Source organism: Oryctolagus cuniculus, chromosome 17, assembly GCF_051225735.1.
Source record: "Oryctolagus cuniculus isolate XC-2025 breed Fujian yellow rabbit chromosome 17, ASM5122573v1, whole genome shotgun sequence".
Lineage (NCBI taxonomy): Eukaryota > Metazoa > Chordata > Mammalia > Lagomorpha > Leporidae > Oryctolagus > Oryctolagus cuniculus.
Window position 1 is genome coordinate 38,131,303 of NC_142883.1, and position 17,620 is coordinate 38,148,922.

Sequence of the window (17,620 nt, forward strand, 5' to 3'; positions counted from 1 at the left end):
AGCCCAGAAGAAGCTCCTGGCTCCTGGCTTCAGATTGGCCTAGCTACGGCCATTGTGGCCATCTGGGGAGTAAAGTAGCAGATGGAAGACCTCGCTCTTTCTCTGCCTCTGCCTTTCTGTAACTCTACTTTTCAAATAAAAATAAATAAATCTTTAAAAAAAAGATATTCAATAGAATCTGGAGCTTAAAAACATAATCTAGGGGCCTGTGTTGTGGCATAGTAGGTAACACCATGGCATCCCGTATAGGCACAGGTTCATGTTCTGGCTGCTACACTTCTGATCTAGTTCCCTGCAAACAGCTTGGGAAAAGCAGCAGATAGTGGCCCAAGTGTTTGGACCCTTGCACCGATGTGGGAGACCTGAATGAAAGTTCTCTATCTCTCCTATCTTTGTAACTCTTTCAAAAAACATAAATAAACCTTTTTTAAAAATAGATCATCTGGGGGCCGGATGTATAGCACAGCAGGTTAAAGCCCCTGTCTGCAATGCTGGTGTCCCATATGGGTGCCAGTTCAAGTCCCAGATGCTCCACTTTTGATCCAGTTCTCTGCTATGGCCTGGGAAAGCAGTAGAAGATGGCCCAAACCCTTGGGTCCCTGCAGCCGCATGGGAGACCCTGAAGAAGCTCCTGGCTCCTGGCTTCAGATCAATGCAGCTCTGGTCATTGCAGACATATTGGGAGTGAGCCAGCAGATGGAAGACCTCTCTCTGCCTTTCCTCTCTGCAACTGCCTTTCAAATAAATAAATGAATCTTTAAAAAAAATAAATAATCTGACTTTGAGATAATTTGTATGTTTTGATGGTACTTGGAACTTTAAAATTGGATAAATGTATAGGAATAAGATGAAGGGTGAAATGAAAATTGAGAACAGAAGCCTTGGGAGCTCTAAAGGTAGAAAAATACTCCTTTTTATAAGCACTCTTACAGATGTGATCGAGGCATTCACTGTGAACAGTAATCTACATAATTGTCCAAAAGAGGTGGTTAGTAGAAAGCTGAAATTGTTGGGTTGTTTTGAAAGATTTGTTTATGTATTTTGAAAGAGAGAGGGAGAGACAAAAGAGATCTTCCATCCACTGGTTCCACTTCTCAAATGGCTGCAACAACCGTTGCTGGGCCAGGCCAAAGCCAGGAGCTTCATCCAGGTCTCCCATGTGGGTGGCAGGGACCCAAATACTTGGGCCATCTTCCACTGCTTTTCCCAGGCCATTAGCAGGGATTCAGATGGGATAGAGCATCCAGGGCTCAAACTGGCGCCCATAGGGGACATTGTCACAGGCACCAGCTTTACCTGCTACCTTAAATTATCTACCTATGGCCTGCGTTGTGGATAAGCGGGTTAAACTGCCACCTGTGATGCCAGCATCCCATATGGGCGCTGATTCAAATCCCAGCTGTTCCACTTCCCATCTAGCTCCCTGCAAATGCTTCTGGGAAAGCAGCAGAAGATGGCCCGAGTGTTTGGGCCCCCGTACCCACATGGGAGACCCAGAAGAAGCTCCTGGCTCCTAGCTTCAGCCTAGCACAGACCTGGTTGTAGTGGCCATTTGGGGCATGAACCAACAGATGGAAGATTTCTCTTTCTGCCTTTTCCTTAAAACTAGATCTGCTTACAGTGTTAATGGAGTTTAAAGAATTAAAAAAAAATTATTATCTAAAGAGTAATGCTGTAATAAATACATAAGGAAAAAGAACTTCGTTGTAAATTTGCTGATAGAAAAATTCAGTATACTAGGTTATTTTTATGTTAGATAGACTTCTTAGACTAGTGTATGTGGAATAGTTAGCAATATGTGATTCTAAGTTTGGGTCAAAGATTTATTTTTGTTATGGATTTGTTTATGTTATATATATATGTATGTATATTTTGTTTTATATACATATTGTAGCTCTGAAGATGGCTGTGGTAGATATCTATCATTCGAGATTAAAAGAGAGACAAAGACGAAAAAAGTAAGTATGGAAAACCACCCAGTCTTCTTTCAGCTTTGAAATGTTGACAGCATCTAGTTCATAGAAGTGTTCTGCTTGCATGTCATCTTGTGACCTTAGGGAAGACACTTCTCCTCCTATGTCTCAGTTATTCCATCTCTCAAATGGGGATAATAATTCCTGTCTTATTTTTTCCTCCTTTTCCCTTACCCTTTGTTGATGTTCCGATGAACAGTGAATAATGTGAATACATTGGAAAAGAAAAGAATGAGATAAATTCAAGGCATTAATAAATTGTTAGGCTTTTTTTTTAATGTTATTCTGACCTCTCACTTTTCTTTTATAAGAAGTATTTTACCTAAAACAATTTCAAAGAAATTAGATATGTCAGGTACCCTAGTATTCCTTGTTAAAACAGATCAAAAAATATACTTTCAGACTTAGAAATTGTGGATCCCAGGCCTCTGCTGATTTACAGAGACTTGAGTGGTTCAGAGAGGGTATATGTGTGTAGGTGTGGATGTTACTGTGATGGTCCCAATACGGACACAGAGATATCTCAGCAGGTGAAAAGTAAGGGAGTTGGGGGACACTCTTGGGGGACCCAGATGTGATCTAAACTGAAACTGACTATGTTATGTATCTGGAGTTAGCTGCCCTGAAGTGTGAGATTGCTTACCAAGCTGCCACATGAGAGGCTTCATATATAGTTACAGAGCCTGTGTAGTTTACTGAAATTCTAATTTCCTTAAAACACACAGTGAGAGCTAGAGTATTGTACACCCTGATTGTTGAGGTTGCTGTCAGAGCTCACGTTTTATGATGCCTTTCCATTAAGCATGCACCGTGTGTATTCACGTAGCTTGAAAGTGCTGTGTGAATGCACGTTGTAAATGCTGAGTGTGTGATCTGGTGCCTTTTTATGGTTAGCAGGTTTCCCTCACATGGTTGTTCTCAATGATCATTTCTACAAACTAAACAGATTAACTTTATGATGCAGACACAGATTCCCTTCTGTTTGATCTTAAGCGGCAGACACATGATTTTCAGAATTTGTGAGTGGCAGTTGATTTAGTCATTCACCCATCAAGTAGTTACTGAGAATCTACTATGCATAAGAAGAAGGAAACAGCGTGGTGCTGGAGATCCTGAGTGGGCCAGCGCCGTGATTCACTGCACAAGTTTGTGGGGAGTGACTTCTTTGCACCTCAGTGTTCTGCCTCAGAATACCTAGGATGTCTAATAAAAGCTGCATGCAGAAGATACTGTGAAACTAATTCTAACACACAGGTGATTGTGGTTTGTCATTTTAGAATCATAAGAGATCATGGATTAATCAACCTCAGAAAATTTCAGTGTAAGTATTAGCTGTTGTATTTTATAATTTCTCCCATGTCTTTGATTAGTTTTCAACAAATCATTTATGACAGTCATTCTTTATTAATCCAGGTTGCATATTAGTACCTAGGAAGACTTTAAAAATTCTGATGCTTTGGCCTTCACCCCAAACTAAGTCAGTCTAGTACAGGTAGATCACACACACACACACACACACACACACACATATGATTTATTTTATTTATTTGAAAGAGTTACAGAGAGAGGTAGAGACAGAGAGAGGGGTCTTCCATCTGCCAGTTCACTCCTCAGGTGGCTGCAAAGCCAGGAGCCTCCTCCAGGTCTCCCATGTGTGTGCAGGGGCCCAAGGACCTGGGCCATCCTCCACTGCTATCCCAGGCCATAGCAGAGAGCCAGATCAGAAGAGGAGCAGCCGGGACTAGAACCAGCACCCATGTAGGATGCCGGCGCCGCAGGCCAGGACTTTAACCCACTGTGCCACAGCGCTGGCCCTGATCATACATATTTTTTAAAGTCTTCAAGGCACTCTGAACCACGGTGGAAGTTAAGGACTCTTAATTTGTAATCAACAACATTTGGATGAGAGTTATTTCCCTAAAATTAGTATAGTAAGTGTAGCATGAATATTAATGGATCATTTCCTGGATAATCATATTTTGAAGTGTGTTAAATGATCTTGATCTTCAAGTTTTAAATATATTTTTAGAGAAAAACCAGCTGAAAGCAATACCTTTATTTTGCATGGTGGTAAACAAACCAAAAAGATGCCATTTAACTTAATGGTTTTTAAATGAATGCTATATTTGACATTACTGTTTTAAATATTGGAGATCTCTAAGCTGAGCAGAAAAGTACCCATCCTTTTTCCCCCCACAGTGTAGTTTGTTCAGCAAATAAGAATGGCGATCTCAATAATCATTGCAAAACTTATATAAAAGTGTTTATAATGAACAGAGAAATAGGTTGTCAGAAAAAGAAAACTGAGAAAAATATTTGTTAGTTGTGTGTCATAATACTGTTTTTCGTAAAAATACCTGCTGGTTAATGTGGAACATCCAGTGGACAGAATCTTCACAGGGTTATTTCTTTGTCTGTGGTGCTGTAGGTTTTGTGTCAGCCTGTCACACAGGTCAAGTGTCTTTTCAACCTAAATAATTAGCTACGATTTTCTTCAGCAGAAAGTGATACCTTTATTTTTCACGTCCCATTACACATTTTTCAGGTTACTGTAGTGTTTTAAGAATGTCACTTTTAACAGTTTTGTAATATGTCTTTTTATTAGTTACATATGCATACACAAAGAGAAATATTTATATACTTGATCTGATTTTTTTATTTTAGTTATTGATTAGCTTTTTAATCATATAAATAATGTCATACTGAACTTGTTTATGAATAAAGTTTTGTCTAGGTTTTATTTGTAGTTAATGGTTTTTATGTTATTTTATTTTATTTTGCTTTATGGTATATTCCTGGAGGTAGAATTAATAGGTCAGAAAGTATGATCGTTGAAACGTTTTTGACCCACCACTGCCAGATTGCTTTCCAAAAGACGGCTGTATCAGTTTAGATTTCTCCCAGCAATGGCTGACGTTGCCTGTTTGACCTTGTCCTCATCTATACCTCTGGACTTAGAGAAATAATTCAGCCTCAGATTTCCCTTGTTCTTCAGTAGACAGTAATTGGTCATATTCTGGTTGTCACAGTAATGGATTCTTTATCTCAATTCCTGGGTTTTCCATAATAGGTCAGTTGTTTTTGACCTTTATTCATAGTAGACATTGACTTGTGCATAAATTCTATTTTCAGCTCGTGGGCAGAGATCAGTTTGGCTTCGTGTCTTTGTTAAGTATGTTTTTCCCAGATGCAGGGCTGAGGAGAAGCCCTGTTACCTCTCAGAATGTAGAAATGCCAAGTGCATTTTGTTTTCAGTGATATTCAGTTGCCACTATACTGAATGAACTAGTGACTGTAGTATGGTAGGTGGGTTTTTCTTTTTTTCTTCAAATTTTTAAAATTGTACTCCAAATTCTTCTGTGGTATCCCCTTAGTGAGGACTATTTTTGAAGTCAAAATAACCAGACTGTGGCTCCTCATCAAATTCATTTTTGGTATTTGTGGATAAAAATGTCCCCTGTGGGGCTGGGGCTGTGGCATTGTGGGTAAAGCCACCGCCTGCAGTGCCAGCATCCCATATGGGCTCTGATTCGAGTCCCGGGTGCTCCACTTCCGATCCAGCTCTCTGCTATGGCCTGGGAAAACAGTAGAAGATGGCCCAAGTCTTTGGGCCTCTGCACCCACGTGGGAGACCTGAAAGAAGCTCCTGGCTCCTGGCTTCAGATCCGCCCAGCTCTGGTTGTTGTGGCCATTTGGGGACTGACCAGCAGATGGAAGACCTCTCTCTCTCTCTCTGGCTCTGCCTCTGCCTTTCTGTAACTCTGTCTTTCAAATAGATAAATAAATCTTTTTTAAAAAAATAGGAATGTCTCCTGCAAGGGAACAAAACGATGGATCTGGAAAGCGGATTAATTTAGATAACTGTCATCAGTGAAAGCCTGTATCTTTAGTCCAAGACTAAAGTCCATTGCCCTGTTGATTATCTAATTGAGATCAAATAGCAGCTCGAGATATCCTGGCTATGCTGACCTTCCAGCTGTTGGCAGTCGCCCCTCACCTTGGCAGAAACCTCTTTTGGTAAGAAGTTTGGTCAGAAGTGGTCCTGAGAGTTGTTGGCCCTGGTTACCCTGCATGTGTGACCATTTACTTGGGCCTTAGTGGTCACAATATAGCATCATTAGTAGTGAATTACATTGCAGTGCTTAATTTCATTTAGAGAAAGGCAAAATGGTCTGCAGGGGGGATGAAGAAAAATTCCTCATTTGAGGATGTGTAGGTAAGGAGAACATTCCAGGTAGGGTATACAAGAGAGCACACACTTTTTCCCAGCCCATATAGCTCCTCTAGTGGGCTATTGTGTTTGCAGATTCCTAATTGCATAAATTTGGCTAGCATTGTTTCTAAGAATGCAAAATCTGCCTTTATGTTATCGCTCCAGCCCCCCTTGCCAGCAGTTCCTGCCCTAACAGTGAAGTGTGAGAGTGGAGATGGTCTAGCGATAACAAGCCCTTTGTGTGGTAGCTGCTGTGATGCTGTGACTGTTAGGAGTAGCGTTTTGGCATTCTTGGCTTTCTGTTTGCTTCCTGTCCTGGGTACGTTAGTCATGTGAGGTTAGGACTAATATCCTTCCATTTGACTTTTTATTTTTTTTAAATGCAGAAAATGTCAGGATCCTCACGTTCTCCACGACACACTTGTGTTTTATTTTCTCTATAGTAATGGAACGGCGGTATCCCAAGGAGGTCCAAGACCTTTATGAAACAATGAGGCGATTTGCAAGGATTGTGGGACCAGTGGAACATGACAAATTCATTGAAAGCCACGCACGTAGGTGGTTTTAGAGCCTTGTTGAGCTGGTATCTGTGTGTGTGTATGTGTGTGTGTTTATATAAATAGAGGGTGTGTTTTGTGTGGAGTTCTGTAAATAAATAGATATTTCTCTTTGTTCCTTCTTATTACTATGAGATAAATGTGAGACTGTGGGAATACGACAAGAGAATAGAAAAGTAGAGGTAATATAACGAACTCCATGTTTCTGTATTGAAACTAGGTTTTAAAATGGGAACAGAATTAGGTAACTCATAGGAATAGTACCTTCATCATTCATTCTCTTGCCTTTCGTACCCCTAAGAGAGCTCTGCCCAGTTACCATTTCATTTTCAACAATAAAAAACCAAAGTGGTTAAGGGATCAAGACCTTTCAGACCAACTCAGTTAGGAGGCTTAGTCTGTATCGTTCATCAGGAGTTTGTGTATTTGGTTCCCAAGCTTTAGTTTGTTTGTTTTTTTTTTTTTTTTTTTTTTTGACAGGCAGAGTGGACAGTGAGAGAGAGAGACAGAGAGAAAGGTCTTCCTTTTGCCGTTGGTTCACCCTCCAATGGCCGCTGTGGCCAGCGCACCGTGCCTATTCGAAGGCAGGAGCCAGGTGCTTCTCCTGGTCTCCCATGGGGTGCAAGGCCCAAGGACTTGGGCCATCCTCCACTGCACTCCCTGGCCACAGCAGAGAGCTGGCCTGGAAGAGGGGCAACCGGGACAGAATCCGGCGCCCCGACTGGGACTAGAACCCGGTGTGCCGGCGCCGCAAGGCGGAGGATTCAAGCTTTAGTCTTGAAAGGTTCTCTTCCAAGGCTCTCCATTTTGTCCTCTTGCAGCTACTTCTTGTGTAACATTGCAAGCATTTGTCTGAGCCAAGTTGATTGTCCTCACCAACACCTTCTTTGGTTGGCGTTCTTGATGTCATTTGTACTGAATGCCTGATCGTTTACTTCCTGTCCCATTTTATGTGTCACTTCAGAAAACCACACCCCATAGGTGCCTAGGCTCTCCTTTGTCCTCTGCTTCAAAAGCACCCACATGTGAGTGTTGTATCATATCATAGCAACATGACCTGTGTTCAGAGGAGGCAGAACCTTTTGGTTTGTGGAAAACACAATGCTCTTTTGTCACTACAGGAGAAGAGCTCTGAAGAAACTAACTGGGGCTCACATACAGAGCTTTTGTCCTTCCCTTGTGCAAGGGCCACATTAAGTAATCCCAGAGATCTCATAAAATCTCAGTCAAGTGAGTAGAACTTTCAACAGAAGATAGGTAGAGCAGGAAAAACTCGGGGACTTAAAAGATGACATTCACGGGACAGGCGGCTGTCACTGCTTGGGACGCCTGCCTGGTTTGAGTGCTGGTTCCTCTGCGTCCAGTCCAGCTTCCTGCTAATGTGCACCACAGGAGGACGCAGATGGTAGCTCGGGGACTTGGGTCCCTGCCACCCCTGGGAGACCCAGGTAGAGTTCCAGGCTCCAGACTTCAGCCTGGCCCAGCTGGCTGTTGTAGGCGTTTGGAGAGTAAAGCCGGGATGGAAGATATTTCTCTGTCATTTTGAATACTGTTTCAGGTTATATCGGTAGCTCTGGTAGACAGATGAGTTCAATCAGTTCGCTGTAAGTTTTGTAGGAAACAAGCCATCTGTCTCTTAGAGACAGCAGCCAGAAGAGGTTTTCTCAGCTCTTAGGTAAAATTTCTAATGAGAAGTTATCAGCAGATAGGATTCCCCAAGTGAAATTGCCCAACCTTTTCCAAAGCAGAATGACTGAAAACACATAGCAGAAGTGCTCATTCATATTGGTTATTTTTTTCAATTTTTCTTCTTCTTGGGGAAAACAGTGGAATTTGAGCTCCGAAGAGAAATCAAGAGACTCCAGGAATATAGGACAGCGGGCATTACCAATTTTTGTAGTAAGTATGTTTCGATCACATGGTGTATCAGAGAGCAAGTGTCTTCCAGACGCATCCAGGAAGTGTCTGAGGTATTGTGATACTTCCTTTAAAACAGGCTTTTCTTTTTCAGAATGAGTTTTCAATCTTTCCAGTAAACTTTCATCCCATTTTATCCATATAAGCACCATTATTTGGTTATCTGAAGTAGAATAACAGTCATGATATAAAGAAAAGAGATGTTGCTTTAGATTTAGGATTCTGCCATGGTTCCTAATAAAAAAGAGTTTTATATTCTAGGTTTTAGCCCCAGCCTTTCTAAGTGTATTAACAAAGTTTTATTAACCAAGCTTTGGATGGCTCTGGTACTTGCATTCCAGTTACTTGAAGTAATAGGAGTAATTGTATTAGTAGCAGCTAACATCTGTCAAATGTTTACTGTGCACCAGGCCCTATGCTAGGCATTTCACCTGGATTATGTCTTGGAACTCTTATGACCAACTCATGAGGTACTGTTATTTCCATTTATTGAAGAAACGAAGGCTTGAAGAGATTAAAGAGCAAGTAAATGTTAGAGCCAGTTCATCAGGGAAGGCCATGTGTTACTACAGTACTTTGAGGCTAGAGGGCTACACTTGGACTCTCCTCTTTACTAGCTCTGTGATTCTGTTCAAGTTTCAATTTCCCAAGTCTCAAGTTGGTGTGAAGATTAAGTTAGAGGTAGTGTAAAAATGTGGCTCAGTGCCTGGCACACAGAAATCCCCCATAAATGGCAATTTCTGTTGTTCTGCTATTATTGTAGGAATGATCTTGAGCATTCACTCCCTCTTCCTGTTTGAAGTCTGAGACTTGAAAGCTATCATCTACTACCCACAAGAAGTAGCTGTGTTTCTTAACATAGCCCTGTGGGTGTAAGTTCAACAATTCTTTCCTTTTAACAGTGGAAACCATGTTTGAAGTGAAATTTTATGTGAAGCTACAAACTACAAATAGGTCATAAGTGGAATTACTTTGGTTGACATTTGATGTGCCACTTATGAATGGAGCCCAGGACTCCCAATATTTGGCACTGACTTTGCTCTTCAAAGTCACCTCGTAGTGTCCTGAGGCTCTGTGTGACACGGTTGGAAACCCGTTGTTACGGTGACCTTTGTGAATGTGGAGAAAGCATCCCACAACTCTTAGGTGCATGTAGAGATGGATGCTGAATTTCAGTTACCTTCTGCTGGTGGCCTCTGGCAAGTATGGGATAGAAAGTGGTGAGTGGGCACTTTTGTTTAATTCTGATTGGTTCTGAAGGAACAGCTTATGCTTATGGCCCTTGTGACTTTGAAATAGATATGAATTAAAAAACCCAGAAAGCAAATATGACAGTAGTCAAATTGCTTTTTTAAAGTGGAAATATGAGTATTATTTGTGCTTTTCTGGTTCCCTCCTCTCCTCCAAATTTCGTAAAGGTAGAACAGGAATAAAAATATTTCAGTTAGTATCAACAAAGGGATTTCAGACTAGGAGAACCCTGCTTTTGCTCTTGGAAAAATAGCTGTGAAAGCAGTTTTGCAAAGAAAACCAAGAAAAGCCAAACAGGAATCCCCGTAGCTCTGCTGCATTGTCATTGTGGTCATCGTATTTTCTATGCCTTCAGGTGCCAGGACCTACGATCACTTGAAGAAGACACGAGAGGAGGAGCGTCTGAAACGCACCATGCTCTCCGAGGTTCTGCAGTACATCCAGGACAGCGGGGCATGCCAGCAGTGGCTCCGCCGGCAAGCCGACATGTGAGCAGTGCTGTGAGCTCCTCCCTGGTGCTGTGAGCGCACCGGTGCTGTGGAGCCCCTCTCGGGCACCCTGCATGCAGATGACTGCAGTCCCCTCAGAAACAGGGCAGTCCTAACAGTTCTGAGAAGTAGAGCTGGCTTCCTGGGATTCCCCCTTGCTACGTTGCTCTTACTTTTAAAAATGAGTGGGTTTCCCTAGCCTCCCACCTGGGCCCTCTCCGCCTGGATATCCATGGTGTGATTCCCATTGAGAACCGTCCTGCTAACCCTTCCCCGTGACGATATCAGTGGCGTTCCAGGGGTAAGAGCTCTCAACAAATCCAGGGCTCCTTTTATTTTCCCTCAGAACAGATTTTCCTTCCCGGTCAGTGTAGTGAGATACCCTGGAAAACATGATGTCTTCAGAGTGACCCACCTGAGGAATGGTCCCCAACCCCATAGGGACTTTGGAAGTTGTCTTTTGACCTGAGTCTAAATTCCTCTTCCTCACTACAGTGATTCCGGCCTGAGTCCTTCTGTTCCAATGGCTTCAAATTCAGGTAATTATTTCTCAGGCTGGAAATAGTCTTGATGGTAAAGTCTGCATTATGGGGGTGATGATGACCCCAAAATCCCACCCAGTGTAGACCAAGGCACTCAGGCAAGTCCAGTTTGTAAACATCTGCAGGTTTCTGGAACCTTCCCTGGGCAGAAAGGAGTGTCCTCAGGGTGAGAGGACAGAGACAGAGGAAGGAAGAACAGTAGAGAAGGTAGCTTCCTTATTTTACCAGTGTCAGCGGGCAGTCAGTTTATGGCACTTGTATCTGCCACACACTCTGGAGATTTGTCTTGCAGGAGATCAAAGGTTTGTATCCAGTATGAGCAAACAAACTGTGTTACTTGCCAGAAACTTGAGGATTTCTTTTCTTTTTTTGACACGCAGAGTTAGAGAGGAGAGAGAGACACAGGGAAAGGTCTTCCTTCTTCCGTTGGTTCACCCCCTATGGCCAGTGCTGCACCAATCCGAAGCCAGGAGTCAGGTGCTTCCTCCTGGTCTCCCATGGGGTGCAGAACCCCAGCACTTGGGCCATCCTCCACTGCACTCCCTGGCCACAGCAGAGAGCTGGCCTGGAAGAGGGGCAACAGGGACAGAATCCGGCGCCCCGACCGGGACTGGAACCGGGGTGCCGGTGCCGCAGGCGGAGGATTAGCCTAGTGAGCTGCAGCGCCTGCCGAGGATTTCTTTATAAATAAGAAGCTTAAGGTTTTTCTGTTTCTTTGCTTTACCTCGCTGGGTATGTCCTATTTTGAAATAAGTTTGTAGAGCAGGATTCAGCTGGCTGCTATCTGATGATCTTGGTGTGTAGTGATCAATGACTAGGAATTTGGAAAGATTATAGTTATAAAATTCTGACCCAAGATCATTGACCACTTGTTTGTTTATTTAGGATTTATTTATTTATTTGAAAGGCAGAGTTAGAGATCTTCCATCTGCTGGTTCACTCTGATGGCCAGAACCAAGAACTTCAGCCAGGTCTCCCATCTAGGTGGCAGGGGCCCAGACATGTGAGCCATCTGCTGCTGCTTTTCCCAGACCATTAGCATTGAGCTGGATTGGAAGTGGAGCAACCAGGACACAAACCAGTGCTCGGACGGGATGCTAGCATCACAGGCAGCAGGCTTCCCCACTTCACCACAACACTGGCCCCTTAGAGTGCTTTGCACGTTCTCTTGGTGGTCATCTGCCCCTGCTCCATATGCTAGATTGGCCATTTCTCCTAATTAGAACATGCAGACATTCTGCTGAGCAGAGACAGCAGAGCCGTTTTACCCATTCTCTGGCAGCTTGCAGCAGCAGAGCTTCTGAAATCTCTCAGTAGACTGAGGATCTAGATGGGACTCAGGTAAGGTCGCTTCAGGAGTTTTTTGGTTTTCTCCTTTTATTCCTCTGTTGTAAGTAATTACTCTTTAATGCTTAAGAGAGAGAAGGGAGACTTTTTACTGAGTCACCAAGACAGTGAAATCCAAGTTTTATTTTGTAAATTTCTTACTTCCAACCTAAATACAAAAATACAAATAACTTACTACTGGTTAATTAAAATGAATGGCTAACATGATCATTCAGCTCTGGTGTTTGAGTTTTCTGAACCATCTGCACTCAGTCTCTGTTTCTTACTGGCCTGGCATGGGCTTCCTCCACTCTGCATTTAGTGTGAGGAGACCCCTTGGTCTTTTATGCTCCGAGTTGCTCTTAACGTCATGAAATGTTAGAAGCCTGGCATCACTGACTGTATCCTAACCTCTGGTGACTTGGGACTTGGGAGGCACCATGCTATTGTACTTCTTTCTGAGCATTTGGGATAAGCCCTCATTCCCTTTGTTAGTATTCCAGAGAGCCCTGGTTTCCAAATGATCAGCTTATAGTGGTGCCTCCCCTTCTGCTGCCCCACCTAAAAGACATCCCCTTTACAGCTGGTGAGCGTCCTACATACTCGTTTGCTGAACTCACTCTGTCCATCCCCAGCTAAATCTTAATCCCAAACACACATTGAAAACAAAACCAGAACAGTTTTGCACATTCACTTCCCATCTTGGCCTGGCCAGTGAACTTCTGCTTGGGTTTCTTTCTCAGCTTGTGTGAGTTGACCTTAGCCCAGCTGCTTTGCCGTATAATGGCTCATTGTTCCTGGGAGTGAATCTTTCAGGTAAACAGGGCTGCTTTGGAATGAACAAATTCTCACTCACATAATAAATAAAGGCTTTTTGCTGGCCTAACAATCTGCCTTTGATCTGGAGGCACAAGGTGCTTGGTTAATTGCCGTGTTTACAGTGTAGCGCTGGCGGTGTGGTGAGGATTAGGGAATGTCTCTCCTGCAGACCTGTTCTTTCCATTCAGCAGCTCTCAAGGCAGGCAGTGTACTGGGTAACATCTGGGCTTCAGATGGTAGAGTCTCCTACGTGGTTAGGAAGACACAGGGGTAACTGCTGTGAGGAGTAGGCACCTCTGACTCTAAGGTATGTGTGATTGTGTGAGCAAAGGACACATGAATTGCCATTGTCATTTTCAGCTGAATGTTGCAGTATCCTTGTTGCTACTAAACACATCTAAGGAGGTGACTTGAACTTTCTTAGCACTGTGTGTGGTGATCCTACAAGTAGCTGGCCTGGTTGCACTGGACACCTCACACCTGACCAGTTGTCTCTGCTTTTCTTCTGTGTCTGTAGGTAGACGAAGTGCGCCACCCTTGAACCTCACTGGGCTCCCTGGCACGGAGAAGCTGAATGAAAAAGAAAAAGAGGTAAAATAAAGGAGAGGAAAGAAACTGAGGGAAAGAGAGTAGAGGCTGGTTATTCATTGATTGTCACTAAAAACGCATTACAAGTGCAAACCCATTTTGCTTCCTTTACCTAACATAGACGCGTAACTTGGGTCCATCCCAAGAGTCCCTAGAGCTAAAGAGCAAATCTGGGTGTAGTGGTTAAAGCCCCTCCTGTGACGCCCGCTTCCCATATGGGCACCAGAGCAGTGGAAGGTGGCCCAAGTGCTGAGGCCCCTGCCGCCTACGTGGGAGACCTGGAAGAAGCTCCTGGCTCCTGACTTCAGTCTGGCGCAGCCCTTGCCATTGTGGTCTTTTGGTGAGTGAACTGGCAGATGGGAGATCTCTGTCTCTCCTTATCTCTGTAACTCTGCCTTTCAAATAAATAAGTCTTTCTTAAAAAAAAAAAATCACTAACCTGGTCAGTCTCACAAAGGTTTTCCCCATTACCCTGTCACCATTGCTGTTTTGGGGGAAGAACACGCACCTGTTAATGAGGTAGCAGCAGATGTCACTTACTGAGTATTTACCATGTGCCAGATGTTCTCTTCTGTGCTTTATGTAAATGAAATTAATTTTCACATGGAAATAGGCATGTCTTGTTGGGATGATCACTTTGAGAAGTTATACACTTACTCCAACAATATAACCATCACTGAAAACATCCGTTGGGATTGTCTCCAAGTTTGTTTACTATCAAAAAGAAAGGAATCCCACATCCCATACAAGGAGTCTTCCAAATTTTTACAGAAAGTACGTATTATGACAGAACTATACAGATATCAAGTTTTTTTGCATGGAAGCAAACTTAACTTTCTACTCCATTTTTCCCCAAAAGTTTTTTAAAGATTTATTTATTTATTTGAAAGGCAGAGTGACAGACAGAAAGAGATCGATCTTCTATCTGTTGCTTGATTCTCCAGATGGCTGGACTGGGCCAGGTGGAAGCTGAGAGCTACACTGGACTCCCACATGGGTGGCAGGAACCCAAGCATTTGGCCATCTTCCACTGCCTTCCCAGGCACAGTAGCAGGAAAGCAGAGCAGCCGGGACTCTGCTGGCACTCCAAAGTAGGATGCCAATGCCACAAGCGGTGGCTCAACCCAACATGAAACAATACTGGCCCCTTCCACAAAATATTGGAAGTCCATTTGTGTAGTCACACATTCATTTTGATGTGAAAAGATGCCATGACCTACTTTCCTTTCCCATTGCAGCCACCAATTATCTTAGCGTTTTTTTGGCTATTTCTGAAACAAGAGGTATCACCAAGAGTTTTCAAAAGAATGTGTATCAGCTCTGAAAGTCCATTCCAAGAGAGAATTTCTTTTTTATTTATTTATTTATTTTTTGACAGAGTGGACAGTGAGAGAGAGAGACAGAGAGAAAGGTCTTCCTTTGCCGTTGGTTCACCCTCCAATGGCCGCCGCGGCCAGTGCGCTGTGGCCGGCGCACTGAGCTGATCCGATGGCAGGAGCCAGGTACTTATCCTGGTCTCCCATGGGGTGCAGGGCCCAAGCACTTGGGCCATCCTCCAGTGCACTTCCTCCAGTGCACTCCCTGGCCACAGCAGAGAGCTGGCCTGGAAGAGGGGCAACCGGGACAGAATTCGGCGCCCCGACCGGGACTAGAACCCGGTGTACCGGCGCCGCAAGGCAGAGGATTAGCCTAGTGAGCCGCAGCGCCGGCCGAGAATTTCTCTTTTGTTCTTTTACAGCTCCCTTGCTCAGTTTTCCTGCCACTGAGTTCATTAGATCATGTCAGATGATAAGCAAGGGTCCCCTTGTAGGGGCTACTGTTAGCTTTCATCCATCAGGAACAGTGAAGAGTGGTGTGCTAATAGAAGGATTGCTGAAGAAGGTCACAGGGCAGTCTGATTCAGACATTGAATGGCTTGGAATTTCAAGCATTTTTATCTTTCCCTACATAATGATGACCTCAGACTGCTCATTGCTGGGTAATGGCAGGTGAACTGGAATTGAACCAGCTTTCTAGATTTTTAACAGTTAAAGTGGTCACCTCTTAGCAAGGTCTCTGTATCACCTTTCCCTCCAAAGAAGGGATTACTGCTTTATGCTGACACGAGGAATAATGGGATCATACCTGAGAACCCTGGTATTGGCACCTGTGCTCACACTGTGCCTTGAGGCCCGTTCCTGATCTCGAATGGTGCTGGCCCCTCCCGGGCGTTCAGTGCTTGCCTCCTGCGTGAGCTAGGCTGCTCCTCAGGAACGCGTGCTCGTATTTCCTAACAGATGCAGGCCCCTCAGCAGCCTGCCCTGGCTAAAGGCTCTTCTAGCATCACACCCTGGCTTTTCTTCCTGGGTGTCTATCCTTAGGCAGTGTTCTCTCCAGAGAAGAGACGAAATGGAATGTGGCCCAGCCACCCAACAGGTCCTATAAATAGTTGGAGGTTGATGTCACTTTTTTTCTTCTATACCTGCTGGATTAAATTATAAGAATGAGCGATGTTAATGTGTATTAAATTTGCCATGTCTTGCAGCTCTGTCAGATGGTGAGGTTGGTCCCTGGAGCCTATTTAGAATATAAATCTGCTCTATTGAACGAATGTAACAAGCAAGGAGGCTTGAGACTGGCACAGGCGAGAGCACTCATCAAGATAGACGTCAACAAAACCCGGAAAATCTATGATTTCCTCATCCGAGAAGGATACATCACTAAAGCCTGAGACTCTACAGGGCTTGGAATCAGAAGTCAGGTGTTTGGAATGTAGTGAGCCACAGGACTGTGTGGGCCCTCAAGAGCTTTGTTTTCCAGCTGAGTTCTGAAAAGGAGAGAAGGACAAAGGAACCCCTCAAGTTGTATTAACATCTACTTTTCTTCCACCCTCCTTTAAACACTCCTGTTGTTAGTGTTGTACTGCAGAGTTGTGTGCTACCTATGCTATTATTAAGTGTGAGTGGGCATTCATTCCTAGCACCTCTTGTAACTAAAACAAGAACCGTAGTACCTCACATCACAGTGTTGGTAGAAGTAGAACCAAACCCAGTCTTCAGACAGAGGTCCAGCTCAGATCCCTGTACTTGAGGGCTAAGTTTGCCAGTCGTCTGTTTTGCCTTCAAACTGCAGATGGATTTTAAATAAAGAGAAAAGCTTTTAGAGCATGCGAAAGCTTTCTCTTTCCTTGTAAGGATTTTTAAAGTGACGACTTAGATTTAAGGGCAAAGCGGAGCAAAGTCTCCCTGTGAAGGTCTTGTCCCAAACTGCGTTTTTGACTTTAATGTCTGGCTTTGTACTTTGCCATCTGGCTGTCTAATCTGCAGTAGACTTTTGAGGAGGTGGCACCGGATATAAAATGTCTCTGTTATTTTTAGAATTAATGGATTAAAAATGTTTTGCTATTTAATTTGTGGGTGTGTCAAATATTCTTAGGGTGTTGGATGCCCGCCGCATCACGCTGCACTGTCTCTGCTGACATGTGTGTCCTGGACTCACCCTGTCCTTACCCTGGGTTTCCCAGGATACCAGGCCCCTGAGGATGGAGATGATGCAACTAACCTCAGCTTTGCTTGGATTGACACCGGAACCCTCGTTTCTCAATGGTGAAAGGCTAGCCTGCAATAAAAGCTGCTTTAAAAACAGAAGGAAAGCCGCTTCATATATGAGACTCAGTAGATACGAGGGTGAGTAGCCCCACCACATCTGAGCCTTGGCCCTCAAGCCTCTCTGCAGAACAAGAAGCTGGACTCATAGTCATGGCTATTTCATTTCCATCAGAAGCAAAGTTGCGCATGGACTCTACCAGTCGCGTCTGATAGCTGACGGATTCCTCAGTTCCTCCAGCAGTCAAACGTCCAGTTAAAATCTCTGTTCCTCGTTGGAAGCATCTGCTCTCACTGGTGACTGATGTAAATAATCACTACTCCTCATCTTGGAAAAGAGAAATGAAAAGGACGCTCTGAGG

General features: G+C 43.8%; 1 protein-coding gene across 6 annotated transcripts in view; it reads left to right on the forward strand.

Annotated features, from left to right (window-relative positions):
• The window catches only part of TADA2A (transcriptional adaptor 2A), a 56,655-nt gene extending 39,593 nt beyond the window's left edge, over nt 1–17,062 (forward strand). For 4 of the 6 annotated variants that reach the window (XM_002719249.6, XM_089317373.1, XM_089317374.1 and 1 more), the window contains 8 exons: nt 1,895–1,958; nt 3,251–3,294; nt 6,630–6,740; nt 8,571–8,642; nt 10,267–10,399; nt 10,895–10,938; nt 13,604–13,677; nt 16,199–17,062. In XM_002719249.6, the coding sequence (XP_002719295.1) occupies nt 1,895–1,958; nt 3,251–3,294; nt 6,630–6,740; nt 8,571–8,642; nt 10,267–10,399; nt 10,895–10,938; nt 13,604–13,677; nt 16,199–16,384 (728 nt within the window). In that variant the 3' untranslated portion in view covers nt 16,385–17,062. The remainder of the gene's footprint in view (nt 1–1,894; nt 1,959–3,250; nt 3,295–6,629; nt 6,741–8,570; nt 8,643–10,266; nt 10,400–10,894; nt 10,939–13,603; nt 13,678–16,198) is intronic. The other 2 variants (XM_051824704.3, XM_089317375.1) reach the window with 2 other exon arrangements.
• Nucleotides 17,063–17,620: the final 558 nt, after the last annotated feature.